At 35.8% G+C, this 26,457-nt stretch overlaps 2 protein-coding genes across 2 annotated transcripts in view; one reads left to right on the top strand and one right to left on the bottom strand.

Annotated features, from left to right (window-relative positions):
• The window catches only part of zdhhc16b (zDHHC palmitoyltransferase 16b), a 10,766-nt gene extending 8,378 nt beyond the window's left edge, over positions 1-2,388 (top strand). Inside the window, exons 7-10 of the mRNA XM_016493124.1 lie at positions 484-569; positions 644-767; positions 1,391-1,461; positions 1,623-2,388. Coding sequence (XP_016348610.1) covers positions 484-569; positions 644-767; positions 1,391-1,461; positions 1,623-1,725 — 384 coding nt within the window. The 3' untranslated portion in view covers positions 1,726-2,388. The remainder of the gene's footprint in view (positions 1-483; positions 570-643; positions 768-1,390; positions 1,462-1,622) is intronic.
• Positions 2,389-4,677: 2,289 nt separating this feature from the next.
• On the bottom strand, positions 4,678-25,310 carry mms19 (MMS19 homolog, cytosolic iron-sulfur assembly component). Its single transcript, XM_016493123.1, has 31 exons — positions 25,186-25,310; positions 23,356-23,404; positions 23,082-23,182; positions 22,842-22,927; positions 22,668-22,742; positions 21,789-21,858; positions 21,566-21,694; positions 21,350-21,411; positions 20,682-20,768; positions 20,411-20,485; positions 19,487-19,564; positions 18,512-18,650; positions 16,926-17,080; positions 16,226-16,304; positions 15,922-16,047; positions 15,000-15,081; positions 14,830-14,927; positions 14,621-14,743; positions 12,644-12,811; positions 12,477-12,561; positions 11,175-11,277; positions 10,172-10,246; positions 8,727-8,853; positions 8,453-8,559; positions 7,399-7,455; positions 7,131-7,317; positions 6,962-7,044; positions 6,708-6,872; positions 6,568-6,627; positions 5,054-5,154; positions 4,678-4,983 (listed from the first exon to the last, which is right to left on the bottom strand). Exons 1-31 carry the CDS (start codon positions 25,271-25,273, stop codon positions 4,953-4,955), a joined length of 3,051 nt encoding a protein of 1,016 aa, XP_016348609.1. The 5' UTR covers positions 25,274-25,310; the 3' UTR covers positions 4,678-4,952.
• Positions 25,311-26,457: the final 1,147 nt, after the last annotated feature.

Raw genomic sequence — 26,457 nt, 5'->3', positions numbered from 1 at the left:
GGTGCAGCAGGCGCAATGATATTACGCAGCGCCTGAAAATATTCCCCAGCACGCACCCTTTGCTAGCAGGTGGTCACGTTGGTTGTGTTGACGTTAGTTAGCCTATTTTCAGGCGCTGAGTAATATCATTGAGAGTATAGTTGGAATGAGAGTATAGTTCCTAGCCATATCGGCCTAGAAAATTGCAACTTTTCATTTTCCGTCGGTCTTAGTACACGATGTAACTACAGAAGAGTCAAGTTTTAAATAGGAAAAATATAGAAACTCTTTGGTCATTTTTGAGCGAGATGCTAACGGTCTAATCAGATTCAATTATCTATGCTAAGCTACAGCTAAAAGTGCTACCGCCAGACCCGGAGATCGGCTGAATGGATTCGAAAACGGTCAAACTCAACTGTTTAACTCTAGGGGAGTTGAAAAATGAGCCTATTTTCAAAAATAGTGGAGTGTTCCTTTAAGGTGAGTCTTTGTTTTATGTTGAAGAGCTCCTATCAAACACCTCCACCCGCATTCACCCGTCAGGAGAGGATGGTTCATAAGAGCCTCGTTTATCTGTGGGTGTTGACGAGGTAAGACATCTTACTTTACACTCAGCATGTGTTTCTCCTGTGCTTGCGGCCTGACGTTTCTGACGTGTTTTCAGTTCAGTGGCTGTAGCGTTAGGAGGCCTGACACTGTGGCACGCGATACTGATCACCAGAGGAGAGACCAGCGTGGAGAGACACATCAACCACAAAGAGAGAAGACGACTGCGACTGAAGGGCAAGGTAAGAGAAGTATGTGCTCATAAGATTATTGGAACAGAACCACCAATTTGGAAGAAATAAGACCAAGGTATACACTTTGAAGTCACTAAATGCAGTTGGAAAAAATATTATTTAATGAATAATTATAAAAAAATGAGTAGTAGTAGTAGTATTAATAATAATAATAATTTGATTTATTTGTTCAAATTTGATTATTTATTACATTTTTTAATTGTTGGTTTTCAGGGAGGAAGTTATAAAACTAGCAGCACAAAATGCAATATGTGCAGAGTCTGAAGTAGTACTTGATGTTGATGTTGTTGTTCTTAATAATAATCATAATAGTAATTTTATTTTATTTTTTTTCTTTGTTTTGGAGATGAAGTTATAATCAAGTTAGCAGCACAATTGCAAAATTAATTTCTAAATCTCATAATAAAATGATAAGATCTTTTATTTTGCTTCCATGTTCTTTTTGTTTTCAGAGATGAAAAAATACTGTTTCTAAATGTAAAAATAATAATAATAATAATGTTGATTATATATAGTTTTTTATTTTTTGTTTTTCAGAGATGAAGTTAGACAAAACAAGTTGTATTCTCAAAACTCACAAAACTGTTGTGAAAACGACTGTCTGTTCGCAGGTTTTCCGTAATCCATACCACCACGGAAAAATTAACAACTGGAAAATATTTTTTGGTGTTGAGAAGCAGAGGTGAGATGTTTTTATTATTGTCCCACGTTTATTATTCCCCAATTTAGATGTAGGTGAAAGTTGAATGTACAACTATTTCTCATTAAATATTTAATAATATCTGCTTTTTTTTTTTGCTTTTTCAATTGTCTGTAATTCTAAATGTTTTTCTTATTCACCAGTGACTGGCTGACGCGAGTTCTGCTGCCCTCCAGTCATCTTCCTCACGGGGACGGCCTGACGTGGGACGGTCCCGCACACAAGAACAACACCATGGCCATATGACCTCACAGTCATGGACCTGATGGATCAGATCCGTTCATAAACTCATATCATGAACTCTGATGATTGAAGGGGTCTCTGCATCACTCCTGTCCTTTACAAATTAACAATCTCTTATTAGAGGTTTTTAATGGTGGTCTACTGAAATGTGTGTTTATGGTACAGCGCAAGATCCTTTTCTCAACACGTGCGAATTCAGAGTAGGACTTGGTGCCAAAGGCTTTATGTGAATGGATTGTGGTGACATCTGTGGAATATTTATATTTTTTAACTCAGACATTAATGGGAATCTGTGTTCTTTATAAAACTTTGAATGTCCAGATATTTACAAAGTGGTCCATGCATTTTGTTAAAATGAAGTTAGTTGACCTTCTTTTGCAAATGTTTTCTAATGAGCAAGTTTTACACATGAAATACGTCTGCAGTTTTACCGTGTTTACTGTGGGCTCCAGAAGTCTGAGAGCACTGGGGAAAAAAAAAGTACATAATAAATATTTTATATTATTTTACATTATCTAATTTTCACATTATAGATTAAAAGCATAAACATTAACATGGATTTTAGGATGCCTGATATTTGATAAGTTCCCTGTTTGCTTTAACTTGCTTATAACTTAAGTTATTACTTATCATAAAAAAAAAATTTTCATTGTTGTCCTAGAATTATTACAGACTCATAATATTTATTGACTCAAAGAATTTATAGACTCAAAGTATATTTATTTCATGTCATAGATTAAATTTTTTTTCTAAATCCTAAAACTACAAGGTTTTGTTGATTAAAATAAAAAAAAAATCATATTAGGTAATATTACAGTAATGTCTCATTTGTTAATATTAATGTATTAGCTAACACTGACATTGAGCAATGTTTTTTAATGCTTTTAATAATCCTTGTTACTGTTGGTTAATGAAAATGCAATTGTTCACTGAACGTGCATTAATGTTAATAGATACAACTTTTCATTAAAAAAAAATGTATTAGTAAATGTTGAAATTATAAATACTGTATAAGTATTTTGTTGTCTGTTCATTTTAAGTAATGCAGTAAACAAATGAAGCCTAAAGTGACCATATTTTCAGCATGTTCTCAGACTTCTGGATTCCCCATAAATGTAAGCAAGATGAAAATATTGTTTTGCTGTTTCAGTGATTTGAGTAATTAGATCATTTTGTGGTTTAACTACCTGAAATATGTTTGTAACTTAAAAAGGTTCATATTAAGGCCAGTCCAGCACATTCTGTACTAGTGTGATATAAAATAGCAATAAAACAACTGGGAAATTGAGACACAAAGGTCACCATTTGTATCTTTACTTTTTAAACATAAATTCTGTTTGACCTAAATCTTTTGTTCGACTTTTCTTTGTGCTTTGAATTAGCCCATTATTATATATTAATTTGTATTGTACTTCAGCATGGCATTACTGTAGCAAATTCCTGTCTTTTTCAGTTTTGTTTTGCTGCTAAAATTCGCATTCCAGGGGATAAATATAGTGTTATTGGAGTCGCTTCAACGCGGGAAAGCCACGGACTTGGCAACACTGCTTCAGTTCACAAAACACTTCGGTTTGAATCCGCCCGTTTCCTACGTCACAGACATTTAACCAATCCCATCAACCTGCGGGGGCGGGGCTTTTCATAACTGGTGAAAGGGTTCTATTTAGAACGTTTTTGCCGCGTTGAGGGATGTAGCCAATCACAGACATATCTGTTGCTTTCTTGAATGCGCTGGCCAATCAGATGTGTCTAAGATTAGAATACACTTACCGCTCAAAAAACTAGTTTTTGTTTCAGTGCTGAATTCTGCACTCTCGCGAATCCTCTCATTACAACAAAGTGTTGACATGATGTAAATAAGAGGTTCATTGTGCAGTGTAGAGCTTCTCTGGTTATAACGGAAAACTTTGTGAACGTTTTATATTGCGTTTACTACTTAAACGGCGTGAAAGTGGAGCAGGTCCGACTGAGAGGCGGGGCTAATTAGCATATTCATGATTCACATACTAAATGAGGTAAGGGTGCACAGTTACATTCAAGCCATTTTAAGACATTAAGAAATTACCATTTGAAAAAAAAAAACGTTTATGTGTGTCCTTTCGATTATCAAAGATGCATTTTAAGGGATTAAATCCATGACTTTAAGTTGTTTTGAAAAAAGTATGTAAACAAGTACAAATCGGTCAGCAGATGCATGGAGTGTTGGTGGTTTGAGAAAAGAATTTATGCAATTTTAAAGACTTAGTCATTGAATGAATTTTGTACCAAAGCAATGATAAATGATTCAGTTGTGCTCACTGTGTGGAGTTTTCAAAAAGTGACCTAAGCATTGAAAAGACCAACAAAGTAGTTTCGCTTTCACAACGAAACACACAGCGCCTTCACAACATTGCCGCCGCCGGCAACAACAATACTACAGCGAGAATAAAAGTGCCTTCTTTCTTTGTGTGAACATTTGGGCGGCGTTATGCAAATCTTCCCACATAGTGAGGTAGACATGTGGGGGCGTGTTAGAACGAGCCGTTTTAGGTAGGCGTGGTTGACTCTTAACTTTTATAAAGAATATCTCTTTGGATTTGAGACTTTAGTCTTTGCAACTTTACAGATCTTCTTTATGCACCAAGAGCTTGTAACACTCCAAAGAGAAAGGAAAAATTTACATTTTAAATTCAATCATATGACCCCTTTAATTCTAGTGATTGCCATAGTCAAAGTTGTCACAATCTACACATTTTCAAAAAGTTTTATTGACAGGTTATGACACTTATATATTGTTTTATATTCTTCGCATCAGTTTTGTCAGTTTGACCTTTAAGTTAGTCTTGTGAAAATGAACAACAACCAACCCTGTGGCTAATGAAACATAGTTTAAAAATACTGACATTAGGACAGTCATATCAACAGCAGATTCGAGAGAGATCGGTATCCTGCATCAAACTAACATTCCTATAATAGTGACACGGCATGATTGAACAAATGATAACATCACGCATGCTGCTGGCACACGATGCACTGTGGCTCATGTGTCTGATTTACTCTTGATTCAGCATCCGCTGCAGAAGCTCAGTGCATCACTGGGTTTCATGTTCAAGCAGTATGTGTGGTTGTTTGTTTAGCCACATCTGTGCCCAGACTCATGCCATATCATAAAAAAGAGGGTAAGGGAGTAAAATCAAATGCTGTGAGCGGTTAGCCGTCTCTGTTCTGGGTCATCAGCAGCACTGATCTGTTCATTTTCCACCGGGACTTCCTAACAAAAACCTACGGATGAGAAACACCACATTAGATGCTGTCAGTGGAAACCTCAAAGGTTTAGATATGTCAGACTCACCATTCTCCTCGAGCCACCATGGCCTTTATCCTCACCAGCCTCTTTTTGTCATCCAGAGGAACAGCAAGAGCTTTCAGGACTCTGGCACGGAACGGCAGGACCTGAAACAGACACCAAAACTATTAATAGCACAGTCAACATGATTTATTATTAGATGTCTGGTCTTATTATGCATAAATCATTTGTGGTTGTTATTCAAAAGGATACATTTAAAAGGCTACATTTGGCATTCTCTGCTTAAATGCAATAAAACAAAACAACATATTTACAACATTTTCAGAAGCAGCGTTCCGAAGTTTGGGGTCAATTAACCTGCCTGACTGCAAAAACAATACAAACGCAAGCCCACCATCCAACTATCTACCAGAAGTGTTTTTAGAAATAGAAAGAAATGTATTCTTTTATTCCGCGAGGATGCAATAAGTTGATCAAAAATAGTTAAGACATAATGTTACTAAAGATTTCTACTTCAAATAAATGCTGCTCTTTTGAACTTTCCATTCATCAAAGAATCCTGAAAAAAATGCATCATGGTTTCCACACAAACATGAAGCAAAAAAGTGTTTCTTGAGCAGCAAATCAGCATATTAGAATGATTTCTGAAGATCATGTGACACTGAAGACTGGAGTAATGATGCTGAAAATTCAGCTTTGATCACAGCCATAAATTACATTTAAATTACAATTACAAATAAATGTATTTATATATACACATACACAAACATGCATACTATAGATAGATAGATAGAAACGTCATTTTAATTGTAATAATATTTTACAATATTACTGTTTTTTACTGTTGGTGAGCAGAAGAGATGTCTTTTTTTTTTTTTTTTATCTTACCAACCCCCAAACTCTTGAATAAATTTAACACAATTTTACTACAAGTAAATTTACATGATTTACTTATTTTATTTACTTGTTAATAATTTTTAATAATAATAAAAAAATTATAATCTTAAGATATTTAATAAAAATATTTTATCATGTGATCAAATAACAGTGACATTATATATATTTGTATATATAAAATTCAACAATTCCCATGATGTTTTAAATTTTTCACATTACATTTAAATGATTACAAATTAATTAAATTAAAAATGTATTTAAATTTTTTTTTTATCTTACCAACCCCCAAACTCTTGAATAAATGTAACACAATTTTACTACAAGTAAATTTACATGATTTACTTATTTTATTTACTTGTTAATAATTTTTAATAATAATAAAAAAATTATAATCTTAAGATATTTAATAAAAATATTTTATCATGTGATCAAATAACAGTGACATTATATATATTTGTATATATAAAATTCAACAATTCCCATGATGTTTTAAATTTTTCACATTACATTTAAATGATTACAAATTAATTAAATTAAAAATGTATTTAAATTTTTTTTTTTTTATTTAAAACTTATTGATTCATATTTTTTAAATCAAGTAATAATGACTGCACTATTTAGGGCTAACTGTTGCTGTTCATAAGTTCTCATGATTTTCTTACCATATGTTCAGGCAGGCGAGAGAGCGCATGAACACACTGGAGCGACGCAATTCTCACTTTCTGTCGGAGTGAAGATAAAGTCAAAATCAGACAAGTGTTGTCAGACTGACTAAAATCAAATGCACTGTTGAATTCAGTACCATAACAGGGCTGGTGGTGAGGGCCAGCAGGCGGGAGAACAGCGCCTCCAGCTGGTTCCTGATGGCCGCTGGTGGCTCCAGCAACACTGGCTGCAGGCAGGACAGAGTGGAGAGCTGGACCGCCTGATCCGCACACGATAGCGCTTCCAACAGCAGCGGCAGCAACTGGCCGGGAACAGCACACAACACTCATTTAACACAACGCCTTTCAAAAAACACATCTGAAATCATTTACTTGCACAAATTCAACTCACCGCAGGAAGCTCTGTGAGCTGGATCTGTCTGGGAAGGTTACTGACAATGTGCGACAGTGCCTTCAAATAACAAGACTTCTCCTCTGTGGAACAAAAACAACAGTTTAGATAGGAAGCAGAGCGGTTCAGTCACACCGCGGGTTTAGACAGGAAGTGGTAATCAAGGTACCCTGCTCTGCTGAGTTGAAGCCTTGAATGAGTTTGGTCGAGTTTTCAGCGAAAAAGCGCTGTCGGTACATAATGCGCACGTCGGCGTGGCAATTGCGATTGAGCACATCCAGAGAGTCGCTCATGAGGACACAGAAACCATCAGCCACCTGAGATCCTAACGCCGGGTCACTCAACAAAGCGAAGAGCTGAAGGACAGAAGTGAGCATTCAAACACTGAACCTCTGAGACATGACTGGAAAGAGAGGAAGAAGAAACAAAGAGACTACCTTGTCGGTCAGGGCTGTTGAGAGCGGATGGTACCGTAAGAGCAGGGCTTTAGACACCTGTACAAAAGTATGTGTGTTGATCAATGTTTGTGAGTGAATAAAAGCCTACATTGAATCTGTTGAGAATACAAAGACTTGGATTAAACAGCTTGATTGATATGGATAACTATTATGAACTTTTTGAAGCATCACAGTTTTGGTTGCATGGACAAAAATAATTAGAGATTATCAAATTTAACTCCATTTGTGTTTCAAAGACAAACAGCAGTTTATGGGTTTGGAACGACACGAAAGTGAGAAAATGACAATTTTCATTTTTGGGCGAATTATAAACGTTAAAAGGAAAAAACAACAACAAATTTTACTACAACATTTCCCATTTTTGATTAAGTCAAAATACTACAACAATTAAACTAAAACGAATAAATAAAAAATAATATATACTAATATAAAATATTAAAAATAGACTTTAAAAAAATAAAAATGACAAACAAAAACAAAATGAATAAAGCTTTAAATAAAACAAAATTGAAACCAAAATCTAAAAATAAAACCTATTTCAAAATATTAACAATATCTATAAAACTATATCAATGATAATAAAATAATGCCAACTACACATTTAAAATACTCAAAACATGTTTTATTCAATATATACATGTGTATTACATTGGTTTATGTACTAATAAATTGCTGACACGGTAATAATGTCTTTAAAGAAAGACAATAAACAGATTAAAAACACTGTTATTAAATCTAAACTTCATTCTTCGACGTTATATTTTTATGTTTTTATATTATGCTTATGCTCATATACGGTCTAGTAATGGACTCTGTTCAGTACTTTGGTCAGCATCGCTGTTTAAATGTGCTATATAAATAAATCTGACATATTTTAAAAGATAATTAAGTCTTCTGTTGTACCATTTACAATATTTGAAACTTTTACTAGCTTAAATTTGAGACTTTTTAAGGAGCCCTGTGTGAACGCTGGGTACTGATGTGGAAATCAATACAATGTAAGACACTCTTGATCAAGTGATTTTGTGATTACCCAGAGCAGCAGAGTGAACGCTTGTGTCCGCTGAGCAGAGGAAACGTTCTCCAGCTCCACACTGATCCTCTTCATCACTCTCTCCAGCACCGCGTCTAGAGCTTCACCTGAACACGCACAATATACGTGATATGCAGATCAGGTAAATCAACTCCAGAGCTCAAATAACGCATTCATTATTCCAGCGATGTGCATCGAGAGAAAACAGTCTTCCATTAGATCATGTAGCACAAAATTTAGGGCATGTGATTTGGGAAGAAGATCCTGTGAGTACCTGCCGGCCTCTTGTTGACCAAGCCAGCGAAGCATTTGGCTGCAGAGGTGTAGGAGAACAGGTGTGGACAGGTACAGCTCAGATCCTCCAACTGCACCAGAAGCCTGTCAATCTCAGGAATCTCCACCTGTCGTGAAGTGAATGAATGGCATGAACTGTCCCATAAATGCTGTTTCTTCCTCTCAAACAAATGATGTTTCTTCCTCAGCAAATGCACATATGCGGTCTTAAGCGCAAGACTCAGTTTCTATGGAAACCAGAACGTCACAAACTTATATACCGGCTGTTGCTTTAAGAGATTTCTGCATTTTTTCATCCATTGTTAAATGTTTGAAAATGTAAAAATTAACACAGCCATAAATACTAGTACTGTAATTTTACAGATGCACTATAATATAAAATTATGTTGATGAATATTTTATTTTTCTTAAATACTAAACTTTTTATTTTTTTTATACAGAAATATAATATTCCAATAAAAATATCATCATATAAATAGTAAAAATATTATTATTTTATTATTTATATATTTTATAGTAATATTTCATTGCAAAACAAAATGAGTATTGAAGAAACATAATAATACAGTCATATTTAGAAACTAAGATAACTTAGTATTGTAATTTTACAAATAAAATGGTTGGTTATTTTTTTCTTAAAATACTAGACTTTTTATTTTACAGTAATATAATATTACAATAGAAACATCATCATATAAATAGTAAAAATATTATTATTATTTTGTAATTTATATATTTTATAGTAATATTTCATTGCAAAACAAAATAAGTATTAAATAAACAGAATAATAATAATATAGTCATATTTAGGAACTAAGATAACTTAGTATTGTAATTTTACAAATAAAATGGTTGGTTATTATAGACTTTTTATTTTACAGTGACATTTTCCAGCAGAAATAATAATAAATAATAATTAGTATTTTTATTTATATGAATGTTTTATTGTAATTTAACTGTAAAACAAAATCTATTATTAAAGAAAAATACAATAATAATAATTGTTATCATTAATTATTATAGTCATATTCAGAAACGAAGACAGCTATAAATATTAGTATTGTAATTTTACAGTTGTCCTGTAAAATTATGCTGATTATTATTATGTTTTCTGAAATATTAGTTATTTTACAGTGAAATACTACAATAAAAAAAAAAATCTAATAAATATGATTTTTTTTATATATATTTATATTGTTTTTATATTATGCTTTATACCTATATTGTTTTTATTGTAAAATGTCACTGTAAAACAAAATAATGGAAGGACTAGTAGTAGTAGAACAAAAATCTAATTTACAATTTAAAACGCAATTGCAATTTTTATGAAAAAAAAAAAAAAAATCCCCAAATCTTACAGTATAGGATTCTGATGAAAAGCCCTGTACTGAATAAATATTCTGATGAAACATGAGTTTAACTCACGCTGCGTGGAAGAGAGCAGACGCAGGCCATCAGCAGACACACCAACTGAGACAGACCCCGAGACTCCGCCTGGCTCTGGAGAAAACAAGGACAAATAATAAAGCAGCAGCCCACAAACAAACCCTCATCTCCAGACGACACTACAGATGCTGCTGCCAGAACATGGGAGAACTTTATGACGATACTCAAGATACTGATGATTAGGGCTGTGACGATAAATCGATGCAGAATCGATTCATGGATGGATTCTGAGATCTTCCGAATGCATCGTGATTCTCTCTGGAATCGATTCTGAGCTTATATTTTAACAGCAGATGGCGCTCTACTCTAGCTTTTATCCGCACACTCAAATGCTCATGAAGAAGAGCGCTTGTGTGTTCGGCTGAGTCTGTAATTTCACCTTGGCTCAGAATGCTTTTATGACGCGTAAATGTAAACACAGCCCACTGTGAACACCCTTGTAATTCGTTTCAACCTTTTCGAATTTTATGAATGATTATTTTAGGTTCAAATGTGTGTAAGGATTTGGAAACAAGCAGAGTACGGCTGTTTCTAAAGCATGCAGCGCCATCTGCTGTTCAAAACTAAGCTCAGAATCGACTCGAGAAAGACTCGCGATGCATTGGGAAAATCTCAGAATCGATGCGGAATCATTTCTCGATTCGCGATGCATCGATTTATTTTCCCAGCCCTACTGATGATCTGAGAGACGCTGGTATGGGCCAGACCACCATTCACTTGAGATGTGATATCCTGAAGTAATAGTTCACCCAAAAATACGTTTCTTTTAAGTTAAAAACACCTTAACGATGGATTTGTTTCTTACAAACATGCAGCTTTTGGCTTCACTAGACATTAAAAAGTGAGTAAATTGTCAGCAAATGTTCATTTTTGGATGAACTATTCCGTCAAATCCTTCCAGAAGAGTCTCTGATATTGAAGCTCTGTTAATCTGGATTGTCAGATGTAAAGCTGACGGTTGAGAGAGATGATCTTGTCACACCTGGAGCAACTGGATTTGGGAAGGGAAGGCATTCTCTGGCAGAAAAGACACGTCTCCATCCAGGAACAGAGAAACAGCCTGGGAGGCCATGCGGGACGCTGATCTATAAGAAAACAATAAGGCTTACATTTGAAAGTTTGTATATTTTTTATTAGGGCTGAGTTGATCGATTTTATTCGATCTTCATGTTGACTAACAAATATAGGTTCTTAAATCCAGAGAATCGATCTTTTAGTCAATGTTGTTTTCAGCTGATGTGTGAATAAAATTTCACTAAACATTTGTAGCAAGATTCCCATGTTACGTAAGCTATCAAATTTTATAATCAAATTCAAACAGTGAATGCAGTTTTGGTGCTATTTAATGTGAACTGACAGATCAGTTTAAGTGCCATATGAACCGATCATTTCTTCCTCTTTACTACTAGTTACAGCATTAACAAGTTTTTATGACAGCCACCTTTTAAATGTTTATATTTCGAATCTAATTACTAGAGGTCGACCGACTGATCAGTTTTGGCGATTAATCGGCACGGATAGTCGATTGCGATAGTTTTTCCAGATTTCGTCCGATGCTGGAGCCGAGAAGCTCCGCTGTCATTATACAGTACAGTACGAGAGCAAGAGCGGCCTCTAGAGGCGAATCACTGACAGCACGTGCTGTTTGAAAGTAAAGTGTGATAATACTATTATATTTTAAAATAAAAAGTGAGTATTAAATAAAAATACAATTATTTTATAGTACACCTAAAAATACAATGCTTATTTAATTTTTTTTTCCTTTTTACTGTTTGATTTCTTTATATGAATTTTCATCATTTTCAAACCTGAAATCAGCAAGCTTTTATTTTGGCGGGTTGCCGGCAAGAAAGCACAAGCGCTGCCGAGTGTTTTGCAGTGAAACCGGCAGCACATAGCCTAGATTTATGCTTTCAGTTTGAATGGAAATCTTATACAGTATTACAGTTGCAGATGCATTAACAGCTGTCAACCATGTCGGTACGCAAATGAGCGGTCTGAACTTATTTACCCAGCGTATCTTTATTTTGGTCGCGCATGAGCACCTGCACACCACTCTAAGTGCAGCCCTGCTTATTATAGCTTACAGCATTGAGAAATTGATACACCTGATATATATTCAAATGAATCAATTTCAAATTGAATCAATTCAAGAGACTGTGAATTGGAATCGCAACGATACATGAAATGTGTGTCAATACCTAGGCATAATTTTATTATACATTTGAAAGTCAAATTAATCAAACAATTTAATTTAATTGTGTGTTGTTTCCTCTGGACTCACTCTGATTGTAGCGCAGCACAGGCTGTGCTGATGACAGGAACTACAGCAGACAGAACGATCTCATCTGTGAGTGGACTACGGTGACCTGTTGCACACACGGACAGTTACATCCACAAACAGCACAAACACACACTTCCATACAGCAGAAGATCATGCCTAACACTGACCAGCGTCCCTACTCTGCAGCGCTGCCTGTAAGCAGAGTCCTAGAAGGTGCGGAATGATGATGTCACGGAAGAACCGTCCAATCCCCTCAGAGTCACGCGCATGCTCTGCTATCTTCTGCAAACTGATGCATACAGCGACCACTTCCTCCACAGAGAAACCACAGCTGCCTGAAAGACCAACAGCATTTCAGCATTACATCAGTATGTTAGGACATTCATATCAGAACCAAATAATTAAGGTACAACACAATGTGCTTTGGTTAACATGAACTAAGCATGAACAATACTTCTACAGCATTTATTAATCTTAGTTAATGTTAATTCCAGCATTTACTAATGCATTATTAAAATCAAAAGTTGTGCTTGTTAATATTAGTTAATGCACCGTGAATTAACATGAACCAACAGTGAACGACTGTATTTTCATTAACTAACATTAACAAAGATTAATAAATACTGTAATACATGTATTGTTCATGTTAGTTAATCAATAACTAACATTAACTAATGGAACCTTATTGTAAAGTGTTATCAAGGTCTCTAACATGTATGTATTAACAAGCATGTCAATGAAAACTACAATCCAAATCATGATATGGCTTAGTGCTAGGGCTGGGCTACATAATAAGAGTTCAGTTAAACAATTATTTTGCTCAAAAATTATATTCAACATTACTGTCATTTTAGAATATTGGACTTTCACATAAGCACAAATCAAAAGAACATCAACATCAATGGTTTATTTTCACCTCATCCAGGTTCCTGTATTGTATTTATGCATTATATTTATAATATAAATTTATATTATTTATAATAAACAAAAAGCTTCTCTCAAAAGCTGAACCAGTGAAATTCCTAATATCAACACCAACATTTCACAATAATTTTAACCTTTTTTCCTATTAAATCAACATAATGAATTTATATTGTGGCACAGAGTAAGTGTACTTTCTTTGAAAACACTCAAATCTGAATGTTTATTTTACTGAAATCCTACTGATATGTCACTTGCATAATAATTGGGAACATAGTGTAGTCAAGTTTCATATTGTCAAGATTAATTACAGTTCATCACTGAGGTTTCGCAGATTCAGTCACAGCAAACAGCGCAAACGACCACAGGAAAGAAAATAAGACTGGCTATGTGAGCAAAATATCACAGTGGAGATCACTAAACCAAAACATACATGTTTGTTGGTGTTTTCAGCTCATCAGCGCCTTTTTCACAATCCAGAGAGAGTGTGCATACATTAGAGTTTGACCGATTGATCAGTTTTGCCAATTAATCGGCACCGATAACCAATTGCTGGAACAAACATTGTCTGCAAAAATCCATACCGATATTGTAGATATTTAAAGATGGCCAACTTTAAGCATTTCTATAAAATGGCAACAGTTTGCAATAAGAGTCCGTTTGTAACATTAAGGTTAACAATTGCTGTTGAAGCATTGCTCCTTGTTAGAGTGTTAATTTCAGCATTTACTAAAACAGTTAAAATGTAAATCTGTATCTGTTAATGCACTATGAACTAACATGAACGATCAAGGTATAATTAATACATTTAATTAATTTAAAAAGTACAGTATATTTTCATAGTTAAGCACTGTTGTTTTATGTTTGTAATAAAGTTCAGCACTATTTCAGCTTTCATTCAAAAACTATCAGTTGATTTATCGGTTATCGGCCAGTGTGGTCCAACCTAGTGTTTGTCAAAACCCACTATCTATCAACCACTTAGTGTGCGTGGTTGCCAGGTTGGGATGAAAACAGTGTAATAAAATGTGTCCATTTAAAGAGAAAAACCCTAAATGTGGGATTTAAACTCTTGACATCTGTCAACTGAAAGCATGAAGGTTTGTGGAGGCTTATGCAAGGTAATGCAATTGTCACTTGTCAGGATGAATAACCAGCTAATAATCACTAGAAGCTGGAAAAGATTATCAGAAAAGAAATCTTGCTGTAAAATGAATGTGTACCTGTGTGGGCTGAAGCTAGCACCTGTAGCAGAATGGGGGCGCTTTCCTGCACCACACTGGGCAGAGACGACACAGACGCTAACGCAGTCACACACCGCTGACGTACAGCTGCATCAGACTGACCTGTGGAGAAAAGCAGTCCCTAATTAAATATTAACCTGGCATAGATGCTGTTCGTGTTGGTGTGTGCTTTCTACTCCGGGTCCCACCTGACAGGATCTCTTCTTTCAGTCGAGGAATCAGCCTGGAAATAAAGGCTTTGGGATGCAGATGAGCCAGAGAGCCTGAACACTCCACCACAGCCAAACTGAGAGACACAAACATCAGTACGGGAAAAGCTTTAAAGGAATAATTCACATCAAAATGCAAACACATCTACCTGACTTTAGTATCGTCTTCCTCCAGAATGAGTCTGGTCAAATGATCAACCGCTTTCTCCACATCAGTCTGAGCCAGCAAACCTGTGAGGAGCAAAACAAGAGTATCCCATGAGCCTGTTATTCTTTGACCGACCACATTTACATTTCAATGCCTATTTAGTGTTCAAGAACTTACTTTAATATGTATATACTATGATATTAAAATATATTATATATACATATATATATGATATATAATATTTATTCTAATATTTATATTTTATTTCAATGAACAAAACGTTTTAATGGTTAACAATAATAACTCTGTGTAACATTCATTAAAAAAAATCTGCTCTGTAAACTGTTGAAGTCAATTTAAGGCTAAATTTGCAAACTCTTTTAAACAATGGGAGAGTGCCAACAACAAATTACCAATCCATGAGCAATGTTACTTGCAAAAGAAACGGTTATCCAATCATATTCACAAATAATTGATCAACACACATTTTAAAAATGCAGGTCAGAGAGATATAAAAGTATGTTAAAATTGTGTTTTGGTGCAAGAAAGAAACACATGGGTTTAAAAAATTAATTAAAAACATGCTCACCAACGCTGCATGTATTTGATTTAGTGTTGAAGTGTTTTCTATGTGAATATACTGTAAATATACAAAGCTGTATTTTCAGCATCATTACTCCAGTATTCAGTGTCACATGATCCTTCAGATATCATTCTAATATGCTGATTTGCTGCTCAAGAAACATTTCTGATTATTATCAATGTTTTTCAAGAAAACTTACATAGAAAGTTCAAAAGAACAGCATTTATTTGAAATCTTTTGTAATGTTATAAATGTCTTTAACACCACTTTAGATCAATTTAATGCATTTTCGCTGAACAACAGTATTAATTTCTTACAAAAATGTTGTGTATGCACTCACCGGGCTGCTGTCCCAGAGCAGTGAGCACTCCTGTGGCTGTAACCTGGAGACCAGCGCTAGACTCCGTCAGCGCAGAGAAAACCACGCTACACAAAGACTGCTGAAACGCAACCAAAACACTGTCCTCTGTGTGTTTATGTAGGAGACAGAGAGAGAAATACATCAACACTACATATTAAACAAATATTTGAAATGTGTTATATTACTTAAACTTGCTGAGACTCTTTCCAGCAAGTGGTAACAAACATGCACTTGAAATGGTAATCGTATGCATGGGATCTGACTGTTTTATCTTCTCACGCACCTCCATCTGCAGGCCGGCTGAGTGCGGTGGGCTGCACGAAACCCTGCAGAACCTCCAGCAGGGTGCGCCGCTGAGCACACTGTAGAAAGATACAGTCAAACGCATGCATTACAGCACATTATGCCTGTGTAAGTCCTCATGGGTCTTCAAAAAGTCTAAACAATTAATTTTTTATAAAATGTAATGTCATAAATAGTCTTAAATATCTTAAATGGCTGACGATAGCCATTGACTTCCACAGTATGACAAAAATGCTCTGGAAGTTGAAGACTACCGCCAACCGTTTGATTATCCATTCTCTTCAAAAATTCCTCTTTTGTGTTCAACCGAAGAATGAAACTTAGAGTATAGAATAACTTGAGGGTGAGTAAATTATGACAAAATTTTCATTTTTGGGTGGACTATCCCTTTAATGAATTATGTTGGTCTTTATGTGAAAAGTGTTTTTGTTTTGTTTCTCTGGTTATTATTGGTATTTTGGCATTTAATTCAACATAGGCTAACTCTTATAGCTTCTGTCTGTGGAAGAAAAGTCTTCCTTTAGAAAACTCTCCACATATACATATATATAATATTATTTGATACATCCCAAAAGTTTTTTTTTGATGTGATCCAACATTTTTCAACTTAGCACATGCGGGAAAAAGTAAGCGTCAAGACCTGTGCGGAGAATATTAGTTAAAGATGGACAAGATCGTACCTGCGTCCTGTTATTATACTGCTCCAGGAGGGCAGGTATGACGGCTGCTGACACTATCAGACTCGCTCTGTACGAGGCTCCGGCGGCGGCCTGCAGGAGTTTGGCGCTGGGCCACACCAGCTTGAGGTCTGGCTCGCAGAGATGGTGCTGACAGTCTGAGAGGACGAGACACACACCAGGTGTGATGGGTAGAACAAGCCTGGGCGGCACTGATATATATATATGACTGCATGTGAAGATGACAGGGTTATGAGTCTGATCAGTCTCCTTTGTCTTGATAATTAACTAGGCGGCCCGGAATAATCATGAAAAGATGTTATTTTGCATGATCAGCTGTTTTGGCCCTTTCTGCATCATTCTTGCATTAAAGGGAAAGTTCATCCAAAAATAAAAATTTGCTGTTTATTTACTCACCCTCAGGCCACACAACATGTAGATGGCTTTTTTTCTTTAGTACTTCAGTAAAAGTAAAGAAGAAACCATGGTCCTTTGTTATTCATAAAATGCAAGTCAGCAGCTACCATCAGTTTTAGGAGTCAAAAAAAGCGGCAAGCAAAACAAAATGAACACCCGTGGCTCCTGATGATATATTGAGGTGTTATGAAGCCAAACGATCGGCCTGTGTGAGAAACTGAATATTATTTACAACATTATTACCTGTAATCCAGAACCTCAGGCAAACGGTTTGGAGTGATGTCCAGTTTACGAACGAATCATTCATTTTAACCGTTTTTTTTTAGTGAACTAGTGAACCAAATCGGACTGAAGCGTCTGAAACTGTTTGCAGCTCGAGCAGCACAGGTCTATAAGTTACTCAATCAAAACTCACTTTCAGACGCCTGACAGTCACTCCGACTGGAAATGAGCCAAATTAGCGGCGTATCTGATTCTATGATGAATGAATCATTCAGCGCTCCAGTTCATCCAACAGTCACTGAACTGAGGAAACAGTTCGACTCGGACCGAAGAGCCGCTGAGATGTGCATCCGTGAACCTAACACTTGAATGAAGCTGCCAAACGAACGTTTTTATGGTTTCTTATTGTTTATGTAAAAAGGTGAGCTGATGAAGGCAAGTTTATTCACTTTATATGCTTTAGATATGTAAAACATCTGTGCTTTAATAATATAACTGCATATATGTTGTGGCATAAATTATTTGAACCCGTTTATTGAAACGAACTGCCCGAATGAATCAGTTTCTCGGAAAAGAATCGGACTTTCCCGTTTGTCTGAGGCTCTACAGGTAATAATGTTGTAAATAATGTTCAGTTTCTTGCACAGACTGATCGTTTCACTTCATAAAACCTCAATATATCACCAGGAGCCATGGGTATTAATTTTGTCTTGCTTGTGTTGCTTGTTCTGATTCTCAAAGCGACGGTAGCATTGACTTGCATTTCATGAATCGCCAAGGACCACAGTTACAGCTAAAAATATTCTTTACTGTTCTACTGAAGAAGAAAAAAGTCAGCTACATCTTGGATCTTAACAGCAAATTTTCATTTTTGGTTAAACTATCCGTTTAAATCCATCTAACTACTTAGAGAACATTTTTACTCGCTTGAATCCACCATTTGCAGGTACCTTTGAGGACGAGGCTTAGAAACACCTGCAGCACATCCTCCGAATCTGAACTGAGCACAGAACGAGAAAGACAGGACACCAGTGCACTGACAGCTGACAGACCAGCTGACTCCACTCTCTCACTGGCCGTCTGGAACACCTGCATAGGAAATAAACTCAGATCAAATAGACCATATAGCAAAGTTATTTACATTTTTTATCAGTCCCTCCAGTTTTTCAAGATTCAACGACCACAGAACTCAAAGCTCTTCCAAACTTTATGGCAGTGAATGGGGGTGGAGATTTTGAAGCCCAAAAAAACTACGTCCATCCATCGTAAAAAGTGCTCCAAACGGCTCCGTGGGTTAATAAAGTCCTTCTGAAGTGAAGCGATGCTTCCTTATTTAAAACTTTATAAACCGTAATCTCTAGCTTTCACTAACTGGTACGCGTTCACGAGAGAGTGCCGTTCCAGCGGATGCTCTGGTAAGAATATGCTAGTCTGGCTTTTTTTTTTTATTACTTGTAGCAATTATCGATTTGCTGGCACTGATACTACCAGATGAGAACAAAACTTGCATTGTTTCATAATTGATGAACTTTGCAAAATCGACACTGAACTGAATCAACATTGAACTAAACCGAGCTGAAAAATTACACTATTGTCTTCTGTAGAGCTGCTTTACAGCTGAATTGAATTAATTACATAATTGATTAACTTTATAACACTGACACTGTAATTGAACTGAAACTGAATCAACATTGATCTAAACTGAGCTGAATAATGTCACTATTGTCTTTAATTGAGCGGCTTTACAGCTGCATTTTGTCCAAACCGGCCCTTGACCTAAAATAACTCTTCTGGTTTGCACTCTAGCCGTTTGAAACTGAAAGTCTTGGCATAAAGCGGTGGGAAAAGTGCAGTACAGAGCAAACTAATATGAGAAAAGCACCTGTGAGTTCCTGTATCCATTGTTTTATGCCGATCTCTCTTACCTCCCTCCGTATTGAGCTCCAAAGGCCTGGAAGGAATTCTGCCAGCTCTTTATGGCTATATGTCAGACCGCAGGCGGCCTACAACACACAAGAATGTTTAGAGCACACTAACACGCTTTTTTATTTATTTATTTCAGAAGATATTTTCAGCCAGAGCAACAGTAAAGCATGGCAAAAAGCAAAGTCACGGGTTCGATTTCCAGGCTATGCATGAACAAATAAAATGTGTAGCTTGAGTGCAATGGCAATGTAAGCCACTTTGGTAAAAATGTGTCTGCCAAATGCATAAATGTAAGATCTATAACAGTGATTCTCAAAAGGTGGGTCACAGGTCTGCAGTCTCATCAGGGAGGAAGAAATAATGCTAATTGCAAACTAAAATAATATAATCATGCACAGTGTTGTGATAGTTTAACATTGATTATTTCAAATTAAAAAAGGCGAAAAATGGAAGGAGAAAAAAAAGAAACTTTTCTTCTTGACATAAAACCTGTGTTTTTATTAATATTTATTTCAATTTTACTTATTTTAGTACTAAATGAAAATGAGAAATGTTGCAACTAGCTGAAATAAAATAAGTTTAAGGATTTTTTTATATTTTATTGTAAAAGTGTATTTTATTTCAAGCAATGAAAACAACTTTATGGTTTTAGTTTTTGTTTTAGTTACCTATAATAACACTGGTTGGCACTAATTCGAGCTAGTCAAATGAGGCAGATGGAAATACGGAAAGGTTGGGTGACATGACCTCATTCTTGAAAATGATTTTTAATTTCAATTTCAATGTTTGACTATGTTTTTTACTTTTGTTGCTATTTTTTGGTACTGTGTTGTGTCATCATTTCATCATCAGTGTAAAACCTGAAGCAGAACCAGTTGAGAAGCACTGATCTAGTAAGTGTAGAGTCTGCGTTGCAGCTGTACCAGTGTCTGCAGGGAGTCCACTTTGGCACTCTGAATATCTGAGTCCAGCTTCTCAATGATCAATGGTAAAAGAAACTGTCAACGGAAAGGATACAAAACACAATAAACAAACACACACACACACACACACACACACATACAAAAGGTCCATTCACGGAACTACTTGCATCATTTCCAGTCTATTGATACACAGTATAATGCCAAACAAAGACTTATTGAGTTTGTGTCTTTAAGAGACTGAATTAGGTTTAGGTCATCCAGAGCATCCTACCTTAGCAAACTGAGACGTCCCAGTAAGAACAGCCCGTAGAGAAAGAACAAGCTCTTCCTGTGTGATCCTATGAGGATCACTGGGTGGCTGAGCACAGACAGAGAAACACAAATACAAGCCCAAACCTTTACATGTCTACATGAGTATGTAGTATAAATGAATACTTTTATTCAGCATGTGTGAACCAAAAGTGACAGTAAAGACATTTATAATGAAACGATTTCTTTCAGATAATTGTTTTTGGAATGTTCTATTAATCAAAGAATCACGGTTTCCACTAAAATATTAAGACATAAAATATTAACATCTTTTTTTCAGTGATAATAAAACTAAATGTTTCAAATCAACATTAGAATGATTTCTGAAGATCATGTGACACTGAAGACTGGAGTAATGATGCTGAAAATACAGCTTTGCACCACAAGAATAAATTACATTTTAAAATATATTCACATAGAAAACATTATATTATTACTGTTTTTACTGTATATTTGATATAAAAAAAATGCAGCCTTGGTGAGCAAAAGAGACATTTTTTTTTTTTTTTTTAAATCTTACTGATCCGAAACTTTTGAACAGTAGTGTAAATTTGAAGAAATTTCACCAAGAAATCTACTGAATTTTAGGGTTAAGCATGAAATGCAAACATGTTAGACAGCAGTACTTACAGGGCTAAAGTCTATAGGAAAATAACAGGACATCACTTCAAACAGTTCCTCTACAAATTTACCTGAAAAAATGGAGACAACAGAATTACTGACCAAACAACATTTGTGTGTGTATATATATATATATATATATATATTCTTTTTTTTTTCTCCATTAAACTAATTTTTTTACTTTACATTAAATGCGCTTGGGTTCAACTCCAGGTATACACTCACCGAGACCATAACCCCTGTGAATGATGTTCCTGGCCACCTGGAACGCCAGCAGGAGGTTGCGTGGATCTCGTTCTCCATCTACTGACTGCACAAATCCAAATATGAAGTCTGCACCCAAACCTTTGAGCTCTGTGGAACAAGAAATAGTTTACACTGGTGCTGTTCCATGAATGTAAAGGCAGTAACATAAAGAAGAGAAAGAAAGATTGCCGGCGTTCCTCACCCTCCTCTTTGGACTCCATTAGACTGATAAGGATGTTGTAAACACATGATCGTTCTGCCACCATCAAGGACTGTTGCAGAGAAGTGAGAAAAAATAAACGTTATGTCTTCAAGCTGGATTGGAGTTTACACACTTGTCATTTAGGGCACTCAGGATGTCCTGGAGTCAGAAGTCACTGCACCGGCATTCATGTAATGAACATATCAAATTGCAACGATTGAAATATCTAACTATAATGTAACATTACTTAGTTAGCTAATGGTTTGTTAGTAAACTTGTGATAATCGGTTACAATTAAAATGATAAATCAGCCATGTTTTGTATGCCATTTCTTACCAAAACATATTTGAATTTAAAACTTTTCTGGACTTTTTTCTTATTATATTTTATGTAACATTTCTAACAATTAGAAAAAATACTTGGCTAAAAATACTGCACACTGCTGTTCAAAAGTTTGGTTGGTGAGATTTTTTTTTATGTTTTTGAAAGGAGTTTATTCTGCTCACCAAGGCTGCATTTATTTGACTAAAAACAGTACAATTATTAAATATTATTACAATTTAAAATAACTGCTTTCTATTTAAATATATTGTAAAATGTAATTTATTTTGAGCATCGTTACTCCAGTCTTCAGTGTCACATGATCTTCAGAAATCATGACAATATGCTGATTTGCTGCTCAAGAAACATTTCTGATTATCATCAACATTGAAAACAGTTGTGCTGCCCAATATTTTTGTGGAAAACATGAATAATTTTTTTCAGGATTCTTTGATATTAGAAAATTCAAAAATTTTTAAATAAAATAACATTTGTAACTTTGTCTCTACTGTCACTTCTGACCAATGTAAAGCATCCTTGCTAAACAAATGTATTCACCTGAACATGAAGATCCTGGAAGATGGATCTCAAAATGGACACAGCTGAACCAGGAGGCAGAACAGAGCATTCCGTCTGAAAGAAACCAAAGACAACAATAAAAACAAGTGATATCAAGGTGACCATGCCTATAGCAGATCATGCTCATTTAAACACAAAAGTGCTCAGACGTACCAAAGCCTTGAGCCCCTGAAGAACATGTGGTATGATCACATAATGATCCTTCAGTCTGTTTTCATAGAAAGCTAGCAGGACCTCCACTGCAAACAAAACAAACAAATGTGGATGAGATGCATCACAACGGTCTTTGCAAACCAAACACGGAACATCATTCAGAGATCCATCTATGATAGACTGTCAATGCCGCACTGATGGCATTAATTCAAATTAAACCCATTCTAAAACCACCCTTACGCTCTTTCTCAGATAGGCTGCTGTAGCATTCCTGCAGGACCTGAGACAGGAGCTGAACTCCTCGGCCACGCGTCTGAGGCTGAGAGCTGGTCAGACTCAACCTGCATGAAGAGAAACAATGAATAACATTCACAATGGATTTTTCAGACTGACAGCTGTCTAAAACATACACGCAGCCCTTAAGTTACCACTAATATAACCGTTACTGCTACTATAGTGAAGAAAGTGACACCACAAACTCAGCTCTCTTCATGAAGAATCTAGAAAACTTTACCCCAATGCTTCAACCAGCTGGAGAATCGTGAATTGTCCGGTCTTGACACCTTAAAAGAGACATAAACTCATGTTTAACCCTGTAAAGCCTGACATATGAAATAATAGTCAGAAAAAAGCTCATTTTAATGGAATGGTTTAGACAAACTATAACAGAAAATCAAAAAAAAAAAGACTTTGCATGTTTGCTTGTTTGGCATTATATCTGATATGTCTCATATAGCATGATATTTTGAGAATATGGAGGAGAAAAAAACACCTGTTTTATTGAGAGACCTAAACAGAGCAAAATTATGCAATTTGCTGCAAACGCTGATATTACAAAAAAAGTAAGATGAAATTCTGATGCTTGTAATGCAAATCATTGAGATCTTTATTACGGTTTTGCAGACTAAAGCCCTCTTCACACGGGATTAGTATTACCTGGTGACCTCCAGTCATTTGTAATGAAGTGTGTGTTTAACTACTTTACCTTATAAGTAGCTTTAGTTTGAGAAGCCCAAGTTTCAAAGGGAGCTTGAACCAGCAAACCTTCTGATAACTAGGGTTGAGTATCATTTTTTTTTTCGATACCGGTGCCAAAAATTCCCCAAAAAATGATGAATTGGCCATTAGCACTATAAACACATGATGTCTGTTTCATTCATACTGGACGCCAGAGGGCGCCCTCGCACAGAAAAACCACATATCCAGTCACAGAAGTAGCGGCTCTCATGACCCTCCAGGAAATCCCTTATATGGACAAAGGCATCGCTATTACAGCTTTAACTGAGTAAACAGAACATATAAACATTTCGAATGATAAAACAAAAGCCCTATTCGCACGGGATTAGTATTACCTGGTGGCCTCCAGTCATTTGTAATAATTGCGGAGGTTGTCTTAATCCCGTGCGAATCGGCCATGTCTGTAATTTGTAAAGTAAAAATTCCCCCGCAAAAGACCTCCCATATTTCGCCGAACACCGAGGTCCTGTGCTAATATTAGTCTCGTGCGAATCGGCATCTCTGTGATATGGCCTGCATTTGGCGGGTCGTACATCATTTTTCGAGGTTTTTGTTTGCTGTGCGACAGGCTTCGCTTATCCCGTGCGAATGCACCACACGAAATTCAGAGGTGGGGGGGTAATTTCAAAATCACACAAGGTCCCCAGATAATACTAATCCCGTGCGAATAGGGCTTTAGTAAGATGATATCTTTAAATGCTTAGTTTGATGCTCAAAACATAAAATGCAATGCAATACAATGATGATTGAGAGATGAACACATAAAAGTTCCTCAAAAGCCTGATGATCATATCTGATACTCTTCATGTTTCTAAATAAATGATGCATGGATAATCAAGTAAACCGAAGTTGCTTCAGTCCAGTAATTGTTCATCTTGAAATATTTCTAACAAAATAAAAGTAAGAATGAAAGACTTCGCGGCAAAAAAAGACACGTGAAGCACAACCTGAGGACATATGTACAATTATACTAGTCTAGTATTAACTATCAATCAGAAGGCGTTAGGTTTTGATTACGCTGATCGTTTAGAAGCCTTAGAAATGTAGGCTTGGGGCTCCGCTAGCAGCCTAGCAAGACAAACAAGCCTTTAATAAAGAAAACGACGCCGTGGCAACTCCTGGTTTGGGAGTATTATGAAGCTAAAATACCTAACAAAGGTTTTATCTTTCTGTTCAGCCCCAGTCTGCAGCCACAGCGCGTGCGAGACTCAGGATGTGGTTGTTAGCTTACAGCGCTCGCGCTGCTTTTTCTGAGAGCTTTAATTAAGAGTCGTCGCTGAAACTGACAAGAAACAGCAAAGACGAGAGAGACCTATGAACGCGCTACCTGTAACGGTTTCTGCGGCCTTGCTGTCTACCTGTCCAGACACGAATTCTTCCACTAAACCCAGCAGCACACTGTTATCCGCGGCCATCCTGAAGAAGAGCAGCCAGGCTTCAAACTCAGCTGCGCATGCGCACAACAGCTGCGGCTGCCGCGAAAGGACTTTTGTTTTTAGTTCACAGAAAGTACACAACATTATTTAACAGCTAAGATAATTTGAGATAAAGAACAAATAACATCAATAATAAAACAGGAATAAACATTACAAACAAACAACATTTTTTTTATTTTATGTACCGTAGTTTTCAGAATTATTTATTTAATTATTTATTTTGTGTAATCAAGTACATCTTAAGGTTGACTTGTGATTTTAAAACATAGCTAAAATAATAAAAATAATAATGATTTCGTTTTGTTTGTCAGAAAAAACGTTGGTTTTGTAAATAAGGTACATTTTGTAAGGTTCTATTTTTTTTTTAATGTCCATTTTGTCCATTAAAAATGTCATGTCCAATTTAAAATGACTCCAAAATGACAATAAAATGGCTATAAAATATTCAATATTACAACGAAAGGAAACGAAAGATTTGATTCGTCTGATACAGTTGCATACATCACTCAAACACACAGAGTGCAGTCAGAGAGTTCTTAAAGTGGTGGAGACTCCAAACTCTGTAAGGACTAGCAGATCTTAAAATATCAATCCATGAGTTCCAAAGACGTCACTTCCGCTTTGCTCGCCGCCATATTTGTGTCCGACATGGCAAACACAGCACATCTGTCTGATACTAATGTTGTATGGTCTCACATAAATTATCGATGTGAAGTGTTGTATTATTTTCTTTTGTTTTATTTTATTTTATTTTTACATTTAGCACAGCGTTACGTAAGACAGGAACCATTTTTCTGCTGCTCCGAACACTTCTTCTTCTTTTTTTTTACCCTATTTCAACTGATCAGTTTTTTCTAGACTGTTTTAATAATAGTTTTAATGCTTTGTTTAGATTTTAGTGTTTTTTTAAAAATCTCTTTTGTTGTTGTTTTATCAGTGGAGTCTTCCCTTTAATAGATTTTCAATAAATAAACTGTATATTACAGTATATAATATAATATTTCTATGTTGTCTTGCTGCACATGCGCACTCGTGCATCACCACCTCCACAGTCCACTGCATTTCCTGAGCGGAGTTTGAAGGCTCCCTCTAGAGGAGGGGCTCTGGTGGAGTCACATGGTCAGAGTGCGCATGCGCAATGTGCGACGTGAACTAGTAGGAAA

Source organism: Sinocyclocheilus anshuiensis, unplaced genomic scaffold (genome assembly GCF_001515605.1).
Source record: "Sinocyclocheilus anshuiensis isolate Anshui unplaced genomic scaffold, SAMN03320099.WGS_v1.1 scaffold546, whole genome shotgun sequence".
Classification (NCBI taxonomy): Eukaryota; Metazoa; Chordata; class Actinopteri; order Cypriniformes; family Cyprinidae; genus Sinocyclocheilus; species Sinocyclocheilus anshuiensis.
Note: the sequence above shows the minus strand (reverse complement) of the source record. Positions and strands in the feature narration are given on the sequence as shown.

Excerpts from the sequence above, each read along its gene's own strand:
- mms19 (XM_016493123.1), bottom strand. The coding sequence starts at position 25,273 with ATGGCCGCGGATAACAGTGTGCTGCTGGGTTTAGTGGAAGAATTCGTG. Across the intron at positions 17,081-18,511 it reads TCTAAGCCTCGTCCTCAAAG|ACTGTCAGCACCATCTCTGC; the intron begins GTACCTGCAAAT and ends TCGTCCTCTCAG. Across the intron at positions 11,278-12,476 it reads TGTGCTGCGCTACAATCAGA|ATCAGCGTCCCGCATGGCCT; the intron begins GTGAGTCCAGAG and ends GTTTTCTTATAG.